Source organism: Denticeps clupeoides, chromosome 7 (assembly GCF_900700375.1).
Source record: "Denticeps clupeoides chromosome 7, fDenClu1.1, whole genome shotgun sequence".
NCBI classification, from domain to species: Eukaryota; Metazoa; Chordata; class Actinopteri; order Clupeiformes; family Denticipitidae; genus Denticeps; species Denticeps clupeoides.
Window position 1 is genome coordinate 5,971,321 of NC_041713.1, and position 17,565 is coordinate 5,988,885.

At 43.4% G+C, this 17,565-nt stretch overlaps 1 protein-coding gene across 1 annotated transcript; it reads right to left on the reverse strand.

The window, feature by feature from the left end:
• Positions 1-3,856: 3,856 nt before the first annotated feature.
• tlcd4b (TLC domain containing 4b) lies at positions 3,857-15,926 on the reverse strand. Its single transcript, XM_028987080.1, has 7 exons — positions 15,664-15,926; positions 13,905-14,057; positions 12,900-12,989; positions 7,117-7,175; positions 6,904-6,998; positions 6,730-6,803; positions 3,857-6,307 (listed from the first exon to the last, which is right to left on the reverse strand). Exons 2-7 carry the CDS (start codon positions 14,048-14,050, stop codon positions 5,965-5,967), a joined length of 807 nt encoding a protein of 268 aa, XP_028842913.1. The 5' UTR covers positions 14,051-14,057; positions 15,664-15,926; the 3' UTR covers positions 3,857-5,964.
• Between the last annotated feature and the right edge of the window lie 1,639 nt (positions 15,927-17,565).

A 17,565-nucleotide genomic window follows, 5' to 3' on the forward strand; every position in this document is an offset into this window, starting at 1 on the left:
GTTGGCCGGGACCGCCGTCCAATCACGGCCGCGCCCCTTCCTCGCGGTGATGTCAGCGGAGTGGCATTAGGCTCCGTCGCTGTCACTTTTTCCACCTTTGAAGCCCATTTGAGGATGCCTTTCACGTTTTAAAAATCATCTGACTGCATTATAAAAATAATGTGTTTAACATTATTAATACGATGTTATTACAATATTTACTATAAAAATATAATGTCAACATTGTTCATAATACTATTAATACTTTTAATAAACAAATGTACCATTTGCTTCAGCACAAAATGTAACTGTAACAAAGTTGTTTCAAAAAATCAGAAAAAATTATTAATATCGTATCATTCTCATACATTAAATCAGATGATAGATGTCAGACATGAATGAAATTTGCCATGCATTTCTGTCTGATTCAGACTGAGTGGTTTCCAGCCTTAAACGTACAGAGTGAGATGGTTTGAATGGATAAATCAAGGTCAGGTGACCTGTTTGACATCAGTCACAAACTTCTGGGAAAAGGGATCTGGTTTTCCTCTTTTATTCTACATTCAGACATAAACACACACACACACACACACACACACACACAGACGACAAAGGAAGAGAATGCGGGGCCAGGGGGCTGTGTCGGGCCCTGGAGTCAATGATTGTCCTGATCAGGGACACACATGTTGGTGAGCAGGAAGGACTGGGCATTTGCCAATATTAGAAGTTTCTACATAAGCTCTGAAATTCACAGGGGAACAAATCGACCAATTAGACCAATTAGTTGCTAAAGACCAATTTAGTTGCAATTAGTTGCTATCAATGTGTAATGTCTGATTTCAATATCTGGTATCGGAACCAACTTTTGCCCAGTGTGGCCGCTGAACCCTGCCAACCCACAAATGTGTGAATACCAGTGTTTCTGGTGACTGAGCGTGTAATTAGTGAGTGAAATATGAATGGAAATATTATGTAAAGGGGACTCCAGAGGTCCACTAAGTGTGACTGTTTTCATCTTATCTGTTTTCTCTAGCCCTGCTCCAGTCCCATTGTAATATAGTTATTTTATACTACTATATTTTATTTTCAAAAAGGCCTGTAGATGGCTGCCATTTCAGTAGGTGGAATGCAGTTCTTAACTTCAGTACTGATCTTATCCAGAAAATTCAATAATATCATATTTTTCCATGAAGTTGCAATAAATTGCATTGACATGATCACATCAATTTCTCCCATTGCTTCAAATAACAGTCAGCAGAAATGGATTGTGGACATCATCTTGCCAAGCTTGCCTTGCTGCGTCACTAGAGAAAAGCCCAGAACAGCCCGCTAAACTGCATGACTGCGGCACTGAGTTTTGCGCAGCGCAGCGACAAAGCGGCCTTGCTGTAAACAAAATGAGCGCAGACACAGAACGCCCGAGGAATTCGGACACTTTATTTGGGCATGGTGGAAGCGCGGAGAATAGTTGAAGTTGGCTGAAAACTCAGTTGTAAGGCCTTGCGCAGTTGTGAGTTTTTAAATGTAAAACCATGTGAGTTGAATTTGTTTATGAATATAAAAGGGAGGATGGGAAATATCTTTGTGCGATATTGTTCAGAAAATGTAGGGCTTGGACGTCACTGATGGAGGGAGAGGTTGAAATGATTCCAGGGGTGTACAGCTGGACAGGGGTTCTATTAACTTAATTTTAATATGATACAAGCTAAATAAGCAGTGTGTTTAGTGAATGAAGCTCAAAATCCTTATAATTTGCTTTCCTTTGAATGACTGAAGTAATATTTAGTTGTATAACCACTTTCTGAGAACGGCTGTACATCTGTATTGCATGAAGTCAGCCAACATCTGGCACCTGTAAACAGGTATTCCAGCCCAGGATGACTGGACTACATTCCACAATCAAGGTTCGCTGTTGTTCTGAACAATGTCTGGAACGACCCATAGAGAAATGCACGATTAGCAGCATGTACAACATTTACTGCCTTTCATCCATATATATATAAATACACACACACACACACACACACACACACACATATATATATATATAGACAGACTACACCCACCTTGCTAGTTCACAGTCTAAAACTCTAAATCTTGTGGTGCATCCTTTTATAAACGCAAAATTTGCAACTGAGAGTTAGGATTCATCCTTTTAACATATTGATCCACATATAAGAAATATATGTCTGAAAATGTACGTCATCGTAGAGTCGGTTTCTAAAAAAAATTGTGAGTGTATTCAGATGATCCTTCTTCCCATTTGATGTAATATTGAAGCTTTTGGAAACTGTAGTTTAATTAACCAAATTACCAAAAACTCCACTGTGTACAATACAGCATTAGCTAACATATATTTGTTATAACAATAACATTGTGGTTTAAGTGAGAAGGTCTGAGATCACAGGACTGGGACTAAAGAGTAAAGAGTCAGCGAAGGTCTCCTGTGAAGGAGGACTCCTGTGACAGCATCACAGAGGGCCATTTCCCCAGACCCCCACCCTTCTTCACACTCCTCTTTTCCCCACAGCCTGGTCCGGTTCGTTTGGCTATTTATGGTAGAAGGCTTTCTCAACCTCGAAAGCTGAGAAGAATTCAGGAGGCTGGCTTTAGAGCATTATGATTTAGCTTGTTATGCTGTCTGCGTGTGTGTGTACAGTACTACTAAAAATGTTGCCATGTGTGTAACCTGAAACACACACACACACACACTTATGAAAAGCAAAAGCTACTATTTCTCTCTTTGTATTAAAGAACAATGTCCAGTGCCTATTTCTTAGTCATTCTTCGCAAAGCAGTTGACATGACATACCAGAGTTTAATAAATTACAACTTTTTAATGCCCAGCACTGGACTGCAGATCTGAAGGATTGAACAGAGTAAAATAAACAGAAGACATACTGATATAAACTAGGAACACCATGCAGACCTCACAGATTCACAGCAAAAAGAAAAAAAAAAGACCACGTGTGTGTAGGGGAGATTTCATTGAGGCTCTCTTACACTGTGTGACCATGTTTGGTAATAGCACACTGGTCTGAACCAGCCCCTCAGCCAGGGAGCACTAGAAGAGAGCTGGATTCAATCAAAGCCCAAACAGTGGCTCGAACGCTCATTCTTGACCCATTAAACACCCTAGGGTCTCTCCCTCTCAGCCCACTGAGTCTATGGGATCAGAGAGCCTAAGCTGGCATCAGCCGGAGCTGCTGGCTCGACGCGGATGTGGCCTTGGAGCAGAAGAATGCAGGCCGTACTACTGTACAGTCCATTTCACAGGTGGCGTGCACCACAGGGCCTGCCCAGATGAGCGTGGATGGAGCTCAAGCTTTAGGAACGTCCTCAAGTTCAAATTCTCTAAATGGCCTGAAGGTTGCCCATGACATCAGAAGCCTTGTAGAAGTCACGCTCAAGCGGTTTTGGAGTATATTTCATTGAAGTTCTAATTAGAACCTTTATCTACTTGAGGACACAGAGGGCACCAGTACATTGAACTACGAGCATGTTCCTCATATAAAGAACTATTGAACATTTACATTTACAGCATTTATCAGACGCCCTTATCCAGAGCGACTTACAATCAGTAGTTACAGGGACAGTCTCCCTGGAGCAATTTAGGGTTAAGTGTCTTGCTCAGGGACACAATGGTAGTAAGTGGGAATCGAACCCGGGTCTTCTGGTTCATAGGCGAGTGTGTTACCCACTAGGCTACTACCACCCTTTTCAAATAACATAAAGAAAAATCCAAAGTTACAGAAACGCTCTCAAAGAAAACGATTTCCCTGGCTGAAGTGGGTCTTGATTTTGTAGCATGGGGGTAAAAAAAACAATACACACATTTAGGGTGTCTAGGTTTTGGGGCACAAAAATGACACAAATGTGTTTTTCTTTCAGTCTTGGAGATTTATTCAACAGTATACAGCAAATCGGTCAAGTAAGTCTGGAATCTGAATGCTACGGTAAGAAGGCCATTAGTAGAGGTCTACTGCATGTTGAAGCTATAAACCTAAGAGCTAATGCTGTGTATACCTTTCATATTAAAAATCACGGAAGAAACTATTGTAATGACAGTTTCTTTAAAAGAAAAAAATAAAACAGAATCTCACTGAACTACTGAACTATTCTTAAATTAGTTAGACCATAATCAGTTTACCTGTAATTGTTCACGTCTTGTAAGCATGGCTGTCATTATGATTAAATGATTATAACATTATTGCTGGAATTGTTGAGACTCAGATATTCTTTTCACCAAATCAATACCATTTCACTGAAAGGAGGGTAGTGTTTCACAGATTGCACAGAAATAAATGGCATGCAAATACTGATCTTTGCATGCTAAACAGTGTTGTAGAACACAATGCAAATTATAATGGAATACTTTCTGATTACGAAAGTACCTAAATGTTCTAATAACACACAGACCCCTGTTCAAAGCCATAGAGGACTGTAATAAAATAAAAGTAAGACAGTCTGATGACTTAGGCCTCTGTCCTTGTCTTCAGCAGTTACTGTCTTTGTACCATCTTTCATAATTTCACATATCAGCATCTTGAGACTAATGTAAGGTTTTGGGACAACTGGGCACACCATATTCGGGCCAATACGGTAATTTATCATATTCATTCGGCAAGTGAATGTCATTATCCTGTGACATAAATAACTGTGCCACCGACATCCTCTGTTGAACACAGATATTTCCAGTCACTTATTATTAACCCTCCATCTGCATACCAAATCACAGGATACAAAGTGCAGCAATGCAGCCCAGCCCCTTTTCTCCCAAAGCAGTGATTTCACCATGGTGTAGTTACAGAAGGAAAGAGCGAAAGTAGGAGGACTTCTATCCCATTTCCACAGACTGCTTTAAGAAAGTGTTCACAGCTGTAAAGGCCAGGCTTGAGGTTACAGATATACATGATTAGTTGGTAAGGTCGTGAATTGTATAAAGCACAACAAGAAATAATGGAGAAATACTGGCTCTGAAACCTAGCACAGAGGGTTTAATACTTCAATAATGCGGCTCCATCCTAAACTGGACTATAGTGGTCTAATCAGCCTATGGTCAAGTGAAGCTTCAAGGTGGACAGATATTATAATATTACAATGAATGAGGCATGATCAGCTGCATATGGAAGCACCTCAATTTATGAAAGGCACAACCTTCACACACTCTCGAGAGAACTAGAACAAAAAAAGGACAATATTTGCATGCTCTACTCGGAACAACACTGAAGATGAACACGAAGGTGTGCTTTAGGCGGTCCTGAAGAAGCCTGAGAAACAGACGCGCTGGTTTGCTGTGCTGTAGATACGAAGTAGTTCATCACCACGAGGTCCAGGCTAGACAAAGGACCATTCCCGAAGGCACAGGGCTCCAGGTGACATTCTTTATGCTTTCAACAAATGCATGGGAGTCTACAAAGTCTTTAAAAACTGCACACGGTTAGAGGTAGCATGGACACAGTGGATGGATTCAGCCTTCGTTGTGAGGTCAGAGGAGGGAGGAGCTGAACGTAACAATGAAGCCCATCAATAACGCTGCTGTTTGCCCAGGATGTGAGCTGCTGGTTGCAGATGTGGCTCAGTTTCTATACCGCTGGTGACTTGACCTGAGAGTCTGCATGCGGACAATGGAGAAAACTGTTTATGAGGTCACATTAAGTACATTCTCTGATACTAGTTTGGAACGAGGTGGTTTGCCAATGAACGCCCATCTCTGGTGAAAGAAAATGTGCAAACTCTGGTTCATAAGTGCAGGCTAGGGTTGTGGTAGACCACCAGAACATCCAATCAAAGACGGCAAGGGTAGTCTTCATTGAGGCTCGTACCAGACATCCATCTAAGTACCTTTGTTGTTTCAGGGGATGCATCAAACCAACAGAAACAACAAAACATCAACACACGTCATGCAGCAGCTGCTATCTTATTTGTGAGAATGGTAGCATGATTTTTCCAGACCCCGTTGATCCTCTTGCTTCCTCCTCCTGCTCAGTCTGTGTGATTGTTGACATGGTTCTGTTTATTGCGCTCGCTGTCTGGGCCCTTGGCCTTGCTGGACGGTGCACCCGTGAGGACCTTGTAACACCCACGAGCGATCCTGTACATCCAGACGGTGTTGAGGATGTCCAAGCACACACAGGAAACGATCCAGGCAACTTGAGCCCCGAGACCAAGGCGCTCGAAGGCTGGTGTGCCAAAGGTGGCCACCACACTGGCGTAGTATGGAGGCATTACAGCAATGCGCACCAGAAAAAAGACCACGGCCATGGCCACACCATTGGCCACCACGAGTCGATGGGAACGTGGGTAACGGAGTGCCTCAAAAAACCACCTGGAGATTACAGGAAAAAAACAACAAAGACAAAGAGATCAGAAAAGCCTGTGTTTCCATACATAAGAGATCAAGGGGTGAGAAGCGTATGAGGCGTAAGTGACATTTTTCAACTGGAACTAAGAGCGACACTAAACACTATAGGGGGCTATAGGGAGACAAAACGAAAAAAAAAAATGCTTGGTAGTTCTCCGTCACCTAGACCACAATGTTTGCGCATGACTGGCACAGGTTTAAATGGTCCAGAATGAGGAAGCATTCTGGACGGTTGAAAAAAAGATTGCGTTCTGGGTAGCATAACACCACAACAAACATTTTACTTTTGGACTGCATTGTTATTGGATATTTGCACGTGAAAGAGACAGCAACCTCAGTTGTATATATTTTTCTCTGCCAGAGTGTAAGGAGGCAGAAGTGCTCACCTTTGGTTCACGAAAGGAGTGGACAACTCCGAAATAAGACGAAAGTTGGCAAAGTATGGGAGCACTCCACGTGTCTGTAACAATTAGAATTTATGCATGAATAAAAAAAAAAATGTCACAATGTCGTTCCTCTTTTCTCCATGTCCTCCAAAAGTTTTCTGAATGTCAGCTCACCAGGACATAACTGTAAGCGTAAAGCGCCGCCAAGTGGTGACAGACGAAAAAGCTGTCTCCCATCGTGCTCCAGTTGCAGGCCAGCAACACCAAGTCTAGAGGACAGAAACACAACATTTCCTCAGTAAACGTTCAAACATTTGCTGCACGTGATCCTGCTCTTCGAAGGCTTAAGTAAAGTAAGGGGTTTTAAATTTAACGTGCAAACCTTACCATATATTAGATATCCACTGGTTATTGCCACGTTGACCTTAACCAGACTGGGGTCTCCCCTGCGAGGCAGTGAGACAGCAGAGTGAAACAAATACAGCTCGGCATGAGGAGGGAAAAATCGCCGGTTACCTTCTGCGAATGTTGCAACATAAATACATGATTCATGGCTGGTCTGCCACCTGCGTCCAGGCGAGATCCTGTTCAGTATGCCCCACTGACAGCAGCCATTGGAAAATACAGGAACTGGGTGTGTGTATGTTGGTTTTAGGCCATTTTGATCCGATAAGGGTGAGGCGGCGGTCCTAATTTGAACGCTTGTTGTTTTGGTGGAGTATTGAGGTATAATTAAAGCATTTAATAAGTTTCAAAGGCTTTTATTGACAATTACACAAAGTTTATGCAAAGATACATTTGAAGTATTGGCCGTTTTTTGTCAAGAGCTCTGCAATTCTCCCCTGGCACGCTGTCAATCAACTTCTGGGCCAAATCCTGACTGATGCGACCCATTCAGTAGTGCTTGGAGTTTGTCAGAATTTGAGGGTTTTTGAGAAAGTGAGAAAGTGAAGTGATTGTCACATGTGATACATAGCACACGGTGCACAGAGTGAAATTTGTCCTCTGCATTTATCCCATCACCCTGAGTGAGCAGTGGGCAGCCATGACCGGCGCCCGGGGAGCAGTGTGTGGGGACGGTGCTTTGCTCAGTGGCACCTCAGTTGTACCTTGGCGGGTCCGGATACGAACCGGCAACCTTCTGATTACGGGTCCGCTTTCTTAACCGCTAGGCCACCACTGCCCCACCACTGCCCCACTTGTTCGTCCACCTGCCTCTTGAGGATTGACCACAAGTTCTCAATTGGATTAAGGTCTGCTGGCCATGGACCCAAAATCTCACTTAGTTATCACTTTGGCCTTATATCATTGTGCTCCATCATGTTGGCAAATGCATTGTTATTCACCAATATGTTCTTTCATGGTTTGTGAGTGAGCCCACTCCCTTGGATGAGAAGCATCCCCAAACATGAATGGTCTCAGGATGCTTTACTGTTGGCACTAGACAGGACTGATGGTAGCGCCCACCTTTTCTTCTCCGGACAATCATTTTTCCAGATGCCCCAAGCAATCAGAAAGGGGCTTCATCCAAGAAAATGACTTCATCCCCAGTCCCCAGCAGTCCAATCCATGTACTTCTTGCAGAATATCAGTCTGTCTTTGATGTTTTTCTTGGAGAGAAGTGGCTTCTTTGCTGCCCTTCTTGACACCAGGCCGTCCTCCAAAAGTCTTCGCCTGACTGTGCATGAAGATGAACTCACACCTGCCTACTGCCATTCCTGGTGGCAAGCTCTGCACTTGTGGCATCCCAATCCTGCAGCTGAATAATCTTTATGAGATGGTTCTGGTGCTTGCTGGACTTTCTTGGGCACCCTGAAGCCTTCTTCACAACACTTGAACCTCTCTCCTTGAAGTTTTTGATGATCTGATAAATGGTTGATAGTAGCAGCAATATCCTCGCCTGTGAAGCCATTTCTAATGCAACGCGATGATGACTGCATGTGTTTCGGTGCAGGTAATGCAGGTAACCACGGTTAACAGATTTCAAGCATCGCCCTCATTTTAAAGCATCCAGACTGCTATTCTAACTCGATCAGCATGACAGAATGATCTCCAGCCTTGTGCTCATCAACACTCTCACTTGAAATGGATCTCAGCAGGTCCTTTTGTGGCAGGTCTGAAATGCAGTAGAAATGGGTTTACTGGAATTAAGTTCATGTTCCTGGCAAAGAGGAACTTTGCAATTCATCTGATCACTCGTCATAACTTTCTGGAGTTGATGCAAATTATCATAATAAAAAAAAAGTATGTGGGTCATTCTCAAAACCTTTGGCCATGACTGTAGAATAACGGTAGTCTTAAATTTTTCAAAACAATCCTTCATCAGGTAATGTGGCAATTACAGTATTTATACATTTGTTTCATTTGCTAATTTGCCTGGTGGTTTGTCAGGAGTGAAGTCCAGTCATAAATAACAGATGTTGAGCAAGGAAATAGAAATTATGGTTTCCTGGAATGTACATGGTGTGTAGGTGCGTGTGTGTGTGTTAGCCACTCAAGCTTGAAAGTGATAGTAACGCTTGACACAGAGGTCTACCAGCAGGGCAGTGGTGTGTGTGTGTGTGTGTGTGTGTGTGTAGTGCTCTTGAAATCCGGTAAAGTGAGCTTGAAAGTGATAGTGACTCCTGTCTACAGGTGGTGCACTAGTGTATAAGTGTGTGTTTGTGTGTGTGTGTCTTGTGTGAAACAAAAGCTTTGTGTCTGCCTTTCTGTCCCTCTCTCTTGGTCTCTTGTACACACACAGCACTGTGTTGACCTTTCTTGACCGCTCATGTTTTCTCTTCTGCCAGCTGGGATATTGTAGGTTGCACCTAGTCAGATACATGGCTACACAAAACCTCTACCTCAGCTTCCAGCTCAGGCCAGCTTATATAACCCAAACCCCGAAAAAGCGGTTCATCAATTACAGTAGGGCTTGCATGACTAAATGGCATAAAATTGTGATTTTGATTTTAAATTGAGCATTATGCTGCCTCGTTTACATTCACGTGAACAAACCGCTGCCCTCATTCACGCAGGCCTGATGGGCCATGAGACAAGCTGAATGTCCCTGTGCCTCCTTCAACTGCTTGGAACCTATTGGGTCCAGTCAGGAGTGATGCGAAATGCTACCAAAGCATCAATAAAAAGATCATATCACAAAACACCAGCACTCAATGGCAGGTCAAGGCAAATGCTGATGATATCAGTTATTCAATGAATTGCATGAAATTTAATTACAAGTTGATTATTTTTGTGTTGACAACGCCTTTATCCAAAGTGGCTCAGAAGTGAAACAACACTCAAGCTAAAGTAGAGCTAGACCTTGGAGTGCCAAGCCTCTTAATAAGACATGAGACACAGTGTAAGAAGATCAAGTGAAGAAGTGCCTTGGAAGTGTGCGCTCGTCATGATTGCTTGTTAAGGAGAGCAGTCACACTCTGAAGAAATTGGATTTTCCAGAGGTTCTCAAAAACAGAGAGGTATTGGGGACTCGATTGAAAGCTCATTCCACCATTGGAAAAATACAAACAATAGCTGATGATACCTACTATCCTTCTGGGCACTTGTACACAATTTTAATTGTTTTTCTTGATTGCATTTGTTGCAACTGAACGCATTTCACACGACCACATTCTAACGCCATATCAAATGAATCCAGAACAGCACAACCGTAAATGAAAGACTAAAGTAAATCCATAAACGGCATGGCCTTGGTCTACTTTGCACGAAATGTATGTTAACACGTACACCTCATCCAGAGGTCGGCAATTATCTGCCACTGTTATGCAAGAGGCAGTGAGAAATCGGGCCATTCCAAAGGTTGTCGCTATGCACTCGGGTTATCAGTGCAGCCCGATGGGGGTACAATGACACGGAGCCGACTGCGATAATTGCATCAGAGGTGCGTTCATCTGGGTTAACAGGCCGGCCGGGATAAATCAAATCACAAAATGTCCGAACAAAATATGCAAGCGAGACCTGAGATTGCGTCGATGCAAACATGCTGCGATGGACCGATTTTGCATCAAATTTTGGCCAAAATGAGAACACGGGCAGCATTAGTGGTCTTTATAAATAAAAAAAAAACACTCTACATGGGACTGGGCTTGAATAAAATGAAGCTAAAGGCCAGCTGTTGGATATAAGAATGGAGGATTTGCAGGAACAAAGAAAAGAAGCGAAACCGCTGAGAAAGCCTGAAAGACGCAGAACAGGCGCGGTGGAGGGAGGGGGGTCCACACAACCAGTAGAGAAGTGGGCAGAAAAAAAATAGCGAGAGAGGGAGGGAGAGCAGCAGAGAGAAGCAATGACACTACGAATAAGAAAAGGAAAATAAGGTGTCAGACAAAAGTGCATGGAGCAGAAGGTTTTTTTTTTTGGTGGGGGGAGATCCTCCGCACCACCCTCCCCTTTCTTTTATTCCCCCCTGTCTCGCTTCATCAGCGATGCTGGTCTAAGGAGAAGCAGGGACAATGGGAGAGAGGGGCTGATCAGATGAAGTCTGGTGGGTTTGTGAGAGTGTGTGTCTGTGTGTGTGTTCGGCTGAAAAGACTGGAGGACTGTTTTCTATGAAAAGGAACCTTGTTGGCAGGCACAGGGCCCGGTCTGATTGGAGAGGAGAGCGACTGAAGGAGACTAATATACACTGAGAGGGGGAGAGAGAGTTTTGGCAACAAGGTTCATTCTACCAAAGGAATTAATTCAGAGGTGAAAACGAGATGAGGACAGAGGTTAGGGGAGCAAAACAGAAAAAATAATACGGCACCTACTCACCTGTCTTATTTTAGTGGGTTTAAATATGTATCAATCAGAACAATGAATTCAAAAAATGTGTTTGTTGAGACATGTAATTAAAAGTTAAGAGATGTTCAATATAATATTCCAGTTGGTTGATGAAAATTAGTATAGAATATATTGTGAATAAAATTAGAATGCTGTGGAGCAAAAAAAAAGGTATTTTGTTTTAGTAACATCCAAAAAAGTAAACCTTCAATCCCAGCCAATTATTTGCTGCATAAATTATGATTCTTATGAGAAGTTCTGCATTGTGAAGCCTTTTCTAAAAAAAAAAAAAAACTGAATGCAGCTCATATTGTAATAACCAGACCAACTGAATTTCGGATTAACATATATATATCAAATGTTGTGAGTATAAAAGATTTACTTTTTTGAATTTGGTAATCAAATCAAATGAACTTTTTCCTGCTATTCAATTATGTTTAGTATTTAAATGGTCCCCTATTATAAGAATTTCAATGTATTATTATTATTTCACTTTATAGATTATTTAACATTAATACGAGTTCCCCTACCGTAGCTAGAAAATAGTGCTTTGGCCATTCTGATTCACCGTTCAGAGAGCAGCAGCTCAGACGGTTGGATCTGGAATTTGTCCCCTTATGTAGTCATAAGGGGAAAGGTTACCTCCCGTTACTTTTGCTTTTTCAGCCCAGAGAATTTCCCACCCCTCCATCGACCGTCATGGCTTCCAAACATGCGAAGCACTGCAGTTACTCGGTGATTGGATGTAAAAATAAGCACAAAATGTATATATTTTTAATCCAGTCACACAAGACTCAGAAGAACCAGTGAGTTCATTTTATTTTCATCTGGAAAAACGCTGACACGACTTCCTGTCTGCGGCAAACATTGTGGTTGGTGAATGGTGTTGATGACGTGACTTCCCCAAATGCCCGCTCTCCTCCTAACTATCATTTAACGCTATAGACATTATGGGGGAATCTCATTGTGGGACTGGCTGTAATTCTGCACCAAGGATACCGTATTAGGAGACCACAAATACCAATAAAAAGCAAAAAATAAAATAAAATCATAATAGGGGACCTTTAAGTAAAATATGGTCTTAAGCATAATATGGTGTTGTAATTATTTTAATATTTTGATTATTGTGCAAAGGCAGAAAAGAAGAAATTATGCTTTAAAAAGGGGAACCAAAGAGGACATGAAGAGAAGAGTGGATGAATTACCATTCTTTCTTTTCAGGAGTCAAAGATGCAGATCAGACAGGCAGCAGGAAAGGAAGGAAACAAAAGAGCAGTGAAAAAAATCCTCCGAAAAAGGTGCTTCACTGGGTGAAAAATGCTGAGGCGCCCTGAATCTGAGGCGTTCAGGTAGGTGTGGAGCTTTTCTGACTATGAGCGTTCTGGACGGACAATGAACCTGCTTACCAGACTGGATCTGCATTGACAGCATCGTCAAACCACAAGATGTAGAGACAGAGGAGACCAACAATCAGAGCGTGGATGGTGGACACCAGCCTGAAAAAACAGCATTTCACAGAACAACAGGGAGAACACCAGTTTAGCAAAAGACACATGGTTACAGGTAAATATATCTCTCCAAATGTCAATGTCATAATACGAACATGCATACGAGCAAGCCTACACCAATTCTGCAAAGTCCATTTTTATCATGATCATATTCAGAAGCAAATGCATTTCTCATATTCTGTTTCATGAATTTCTTTTCAGCTCATATCTCTCACCTCTGGCTTCTACTGTCTGCACACACATGTAGGCAAATGTTGACTTATCATTATCGTTGCTCCCTTATCGCTAGATTTGGAGTGAAAATCAAATTCTTACATTCCTCTTGCATTACATAGTGCAACGGGACATATACCTCATGGCTAATTCCTAAAACAGGTATGACTGGTCACATGACTGTTTTTTTTTTTTCCCAGTGTGTGTGTGTGTGTGTGTGGATATAAGAGCAAGAAACTCAGAGAACACTCCCAGAGAATCCCAGAGCATCTCTACATCCATAAGTCTAGGGGCCTCGACCACAACTGGTCTCGAGCTACTTTTTGGCTTCCTGCTTCGAGTCCGCCGCTGCGGCATCTGTGGTGATCGATCTGTTTATTTGGGCACAAATTGCTTTTTCGATCAGGGGTACATTCATTCGTAAAGACATTTCGGCACAAACTTGCGTAATCCGAATTCAGGCCTCAAGAGTCGTTGATCGCTGCTTATGTAACAAGCAAATGGCTGAAGTTCATCTGCTGCTCCACTAATCAGAATGTGGGAGGTGATGGGGGGAGGGTCCATAGCTTCTGTCGCAACAACCTTTAACCCCCGGGACCTTCTAACCTTCAAGCACTCGTAAAAATGCGGACGTGTGGATACTTGCGACAATTGCACAGCATTTTTTTTTTTTTTTTCATAGACCACTACCTAGAGTTCCACTCGCAGTGTTTGGAGGAGGGCAGGACACCGTAGCCTTTGGTGATGATGGATGAGAGCAGGGGGCTGACCCCATAGAAGAGCAGCTGGAAGCCCACAAAGCTGCTGGCCACTATAGCCAACTCTCTTGTCTCCATCACGCTCCTGGAGGAGAAAGCGAGAGAAAAGCGGACAGGACGTTAGACCTCCAAACTTGGCTCCAGTGCTTGCTGACTGTCCATGCAACCCCCCCCAGATGCCTACCAACATTGATTCTCTCAGGCATGGTGCCACTAGCACCAAAAAAAAAAAAAAAAAAAACAGGGTCTACCCACACCATAATTAAAGCCAAAACCTCCAAACACGATGCATACATGTCCCCAAGGACCATTAGTGAAAATAGGAGACGTGAATAACATGACTGCTAATTATTCAGGATAATTAATGCTGCGCGAGCTACAATGTGTGGGCGGGGTGACCTCAAGCATATCCTTGCCCTTTAGGGAATCGCGGCCTTCGTGCAGAAATCTCCAAAGAGGATTAAACGCAGTTTAGAGAAAAAAAAAAAATAACTAAGTCCACAATAACAGAAAAGAGGATTGTTACCACGAAGCAAGAGAGGCAAAGGAAGGATCAGACTGAGGACATCTCCCGGACAAAGACGGATATGAACGGCCTGGGGAAGTAAGGTCATTGTCCTGCGGCGATCTAAAATTACTAGATTCATTCCAGTAATTCTAGAGCTGCAGCATATGGAAGGGCGTCAGCAGCAAACACCTCAGCGCGGCACCGGACTTCTTGCCATCCTCAGTAACTGGACCTGGCTTAATGAACCGGACGCCGGGCGCCAACAGGGGGTCACACGGCCCGACCCCCCGTCTTCCAGGTCGCGTTGCGAAACAACCTCGCTCCCAAAGCCCATGATCCACCAGAACAAGAACCCCTAGTGTGTATAAATGAAGCAACCACTGGCAAAGCACGCGTCGCTTTAGGAGCTGATCCGGCTGGATGCTAAGCCACCAATAATCCAAAAGCCGAAGGCAAAAAATAAAAGAAATTGCACAGGCATGTCGTTCATTAAACCTCAAACCTCTCTGGCACGATCTTTCACCCCATACTGCACACGGGGCAGGTACACCAGCTAGGGATTCTGGGACGTCCCCCCATCTATTCCACCCCAGCACCCCACAAAATAAGCGGGGTTCCGCGTCCCGGTGATGCAACTCGGAGGAGAACCAGAAGAACTGGCTCCCGTCCCCGACGCTCAGCGTAGCAGACACCAGACCTGCCTGACATTAAATATTCAAAACGCTTTGCCCCGGACGACCGTCCTTGTTCGTGGTAAACAGTGCGGAGCCAGACTACAACGCAAAAAAAACACCAAAACAACAACAACAAGGACGACGACGCGACTGCTAGACACAACAAAAGAAGAACGTGCAGAACATGGCGAACCACGACGACGAACTTCGTAAAACCCGGGACCGGGCGGAGGACGTGGGCGGGCGGCGGGGGATCCACGTAGCCGCGCACAGATAATCATCACCGGCGCGGCCGTCCAACTCGTACTTTTCAACTTCTTTCTTAGTTGGTTGTTTGGCGGGGGGTGTTTTTGTTGCTTTTTTTTGGTCGCCGACGCGGGGGTTCGGGCCGAAGAAAAGTTTCAGGGCCGCCGAGCGCGGGGTGGCGGTGGGGGTGTTGCACACAAAACAAACCCCGCCAGCACCGCGCTTGTTACCCTCCGCCGAGAGCCCAGCGGACCGCGGTTTACCTGGTGGTGGTGGTGGCGGCGCCGGGGGTCTCACAAGACGCCGTCCTGCGCCCCCCTCACGAACTTGGCGTCGCGTCTCCGGCGCTACTCCGTCGCCTCGCTGCTCGGCATTCAGCTCGACCGCCAGCGTCGGCACGAAAACATGACTCTGGCGGAACCCGTTTCCCCCGCTGCGGCGCCGGAATGCCGCTCTGCGCGTCGCCGCCGTGCACGGCACAAGTTTTCGGGCGTTTCTTTCTCTCTCTGTGTGTGTGTGTGTGTGTGTGTGTTTTTTTTTTTTTTTTTTTTTTATGCGGGCACTGACAGCTTCAACTTGCCGGTGACGTCACGCGGGCATGCCAACGCAACTACCCCGCCCCCGTCCACGCCCCTTCCTTAGACCACGCCCTCCTCGGCCAAAGGCCAGAACTCCAGCGTGATGCTGGCAAGTCATTCTTTCCAGGTCCAGGTCAAATCTCAAGTTACAAATGACTGACTTTAAGACTTCATTCGTGCATGTTTTACATTAAAAACCATCTATTATTATACACATTATCAAGATTGACCAGATCATGCACTTCAGAGGGCTATGAACATGCTTGCTTGGATGATAAAGCTAATAAAATTGTCATTTATATAAAATTACTACATATTGCGAAACAAAAGCTGTTATTTTATGTTCACTGCATTGCTGCAATATTTTTGAGTCCACACTAAAAGGGCAGCACACAGCATAGCGCGATTTGACATCTATTCACTAGTAGCACTAGCTAGCGAAATAAATAATAAGTGTTTAAATAATAAGTAACAAAAACATAACTTGAAATTCTAGGCATTAAGCTTAGGTGTACATCTCCATAGGCTGGAAATATGGAGCCCTCAGAGGGGAGGAACACAATGTACAGTCAGTTTGTCACTGTCCTAAGCAAAATATAATACAGCTGAACAGAGTTTTAGGGTACCAGGTGTACTGATTAATTCTATGCATTAAGTAAGGAAATGCGAAATATTAATCAAATAAACGACTAACTTCTGGAGGGAAACAATAAATCTGTAATCTACATGTAGCTTATTCTCTTTATCACTGCATGATGTAACACATTGGTGTCAAACTTGCAACCATTTAATATAGATCTATTATATATATAACACACAAACTACAGATCATATAAAGCAGTGATTCAGCTGCCTTGCTGAACACATGGTGACACGCAAAGTAAACAATGATGAGTGGTTTTAAGTGCGTGGTTGCTGGCGTGGTTGCTGTTACGGAAGTTCTTTTTTTTTTTTTTTTACAAATGCTATACACTACAAAGCACAGTATGACAATAGGTTTTATTGAATCAGATTTTCTGAGCAAATTGTGTGTGTGCGATAATTTTTCTGAAAATATGATCATTTTAAACTGCTGGCATGATATTTCAACATTTAGGATCTGGAAACACTCTCCCAAGAGTTGAGGTTCGCCGTCTGAATAATTATAGATAATTATGTATGTGTGTATGTATGTATACATAGATAATTCCATGAAATTAACATTGTTACAAGTCACATCATCCAAGTCTGAGTCAAGTCTCAAGTCGTTGTTTGTGCGACTGAAGTGCAACTCGAGTCCCCATCTCTGCTGCTCTCCATGTTCCACATTATGTTCCATTACCAAATACTTTTGTTCAAAGCATCACACAGATGCAAGTAAGACAATTTGAAGAAATTTGTAGAATGTTTAAATGTAGCTGATGAGTTTTTTTCTCTGAATATGTGAGTTCTCAACAGTATCTTGAATACAGAGTCTGATGGAAGTTCATCCAACTATCTGGGGAAACAGTGGCATGGACTGTAAGAACCTTGCCTTGTTTGCACTTGCAATTACCCTGTCAGGCAACATTTCACAGAGAAACACATGGATCTGGGACTAACTCTGCA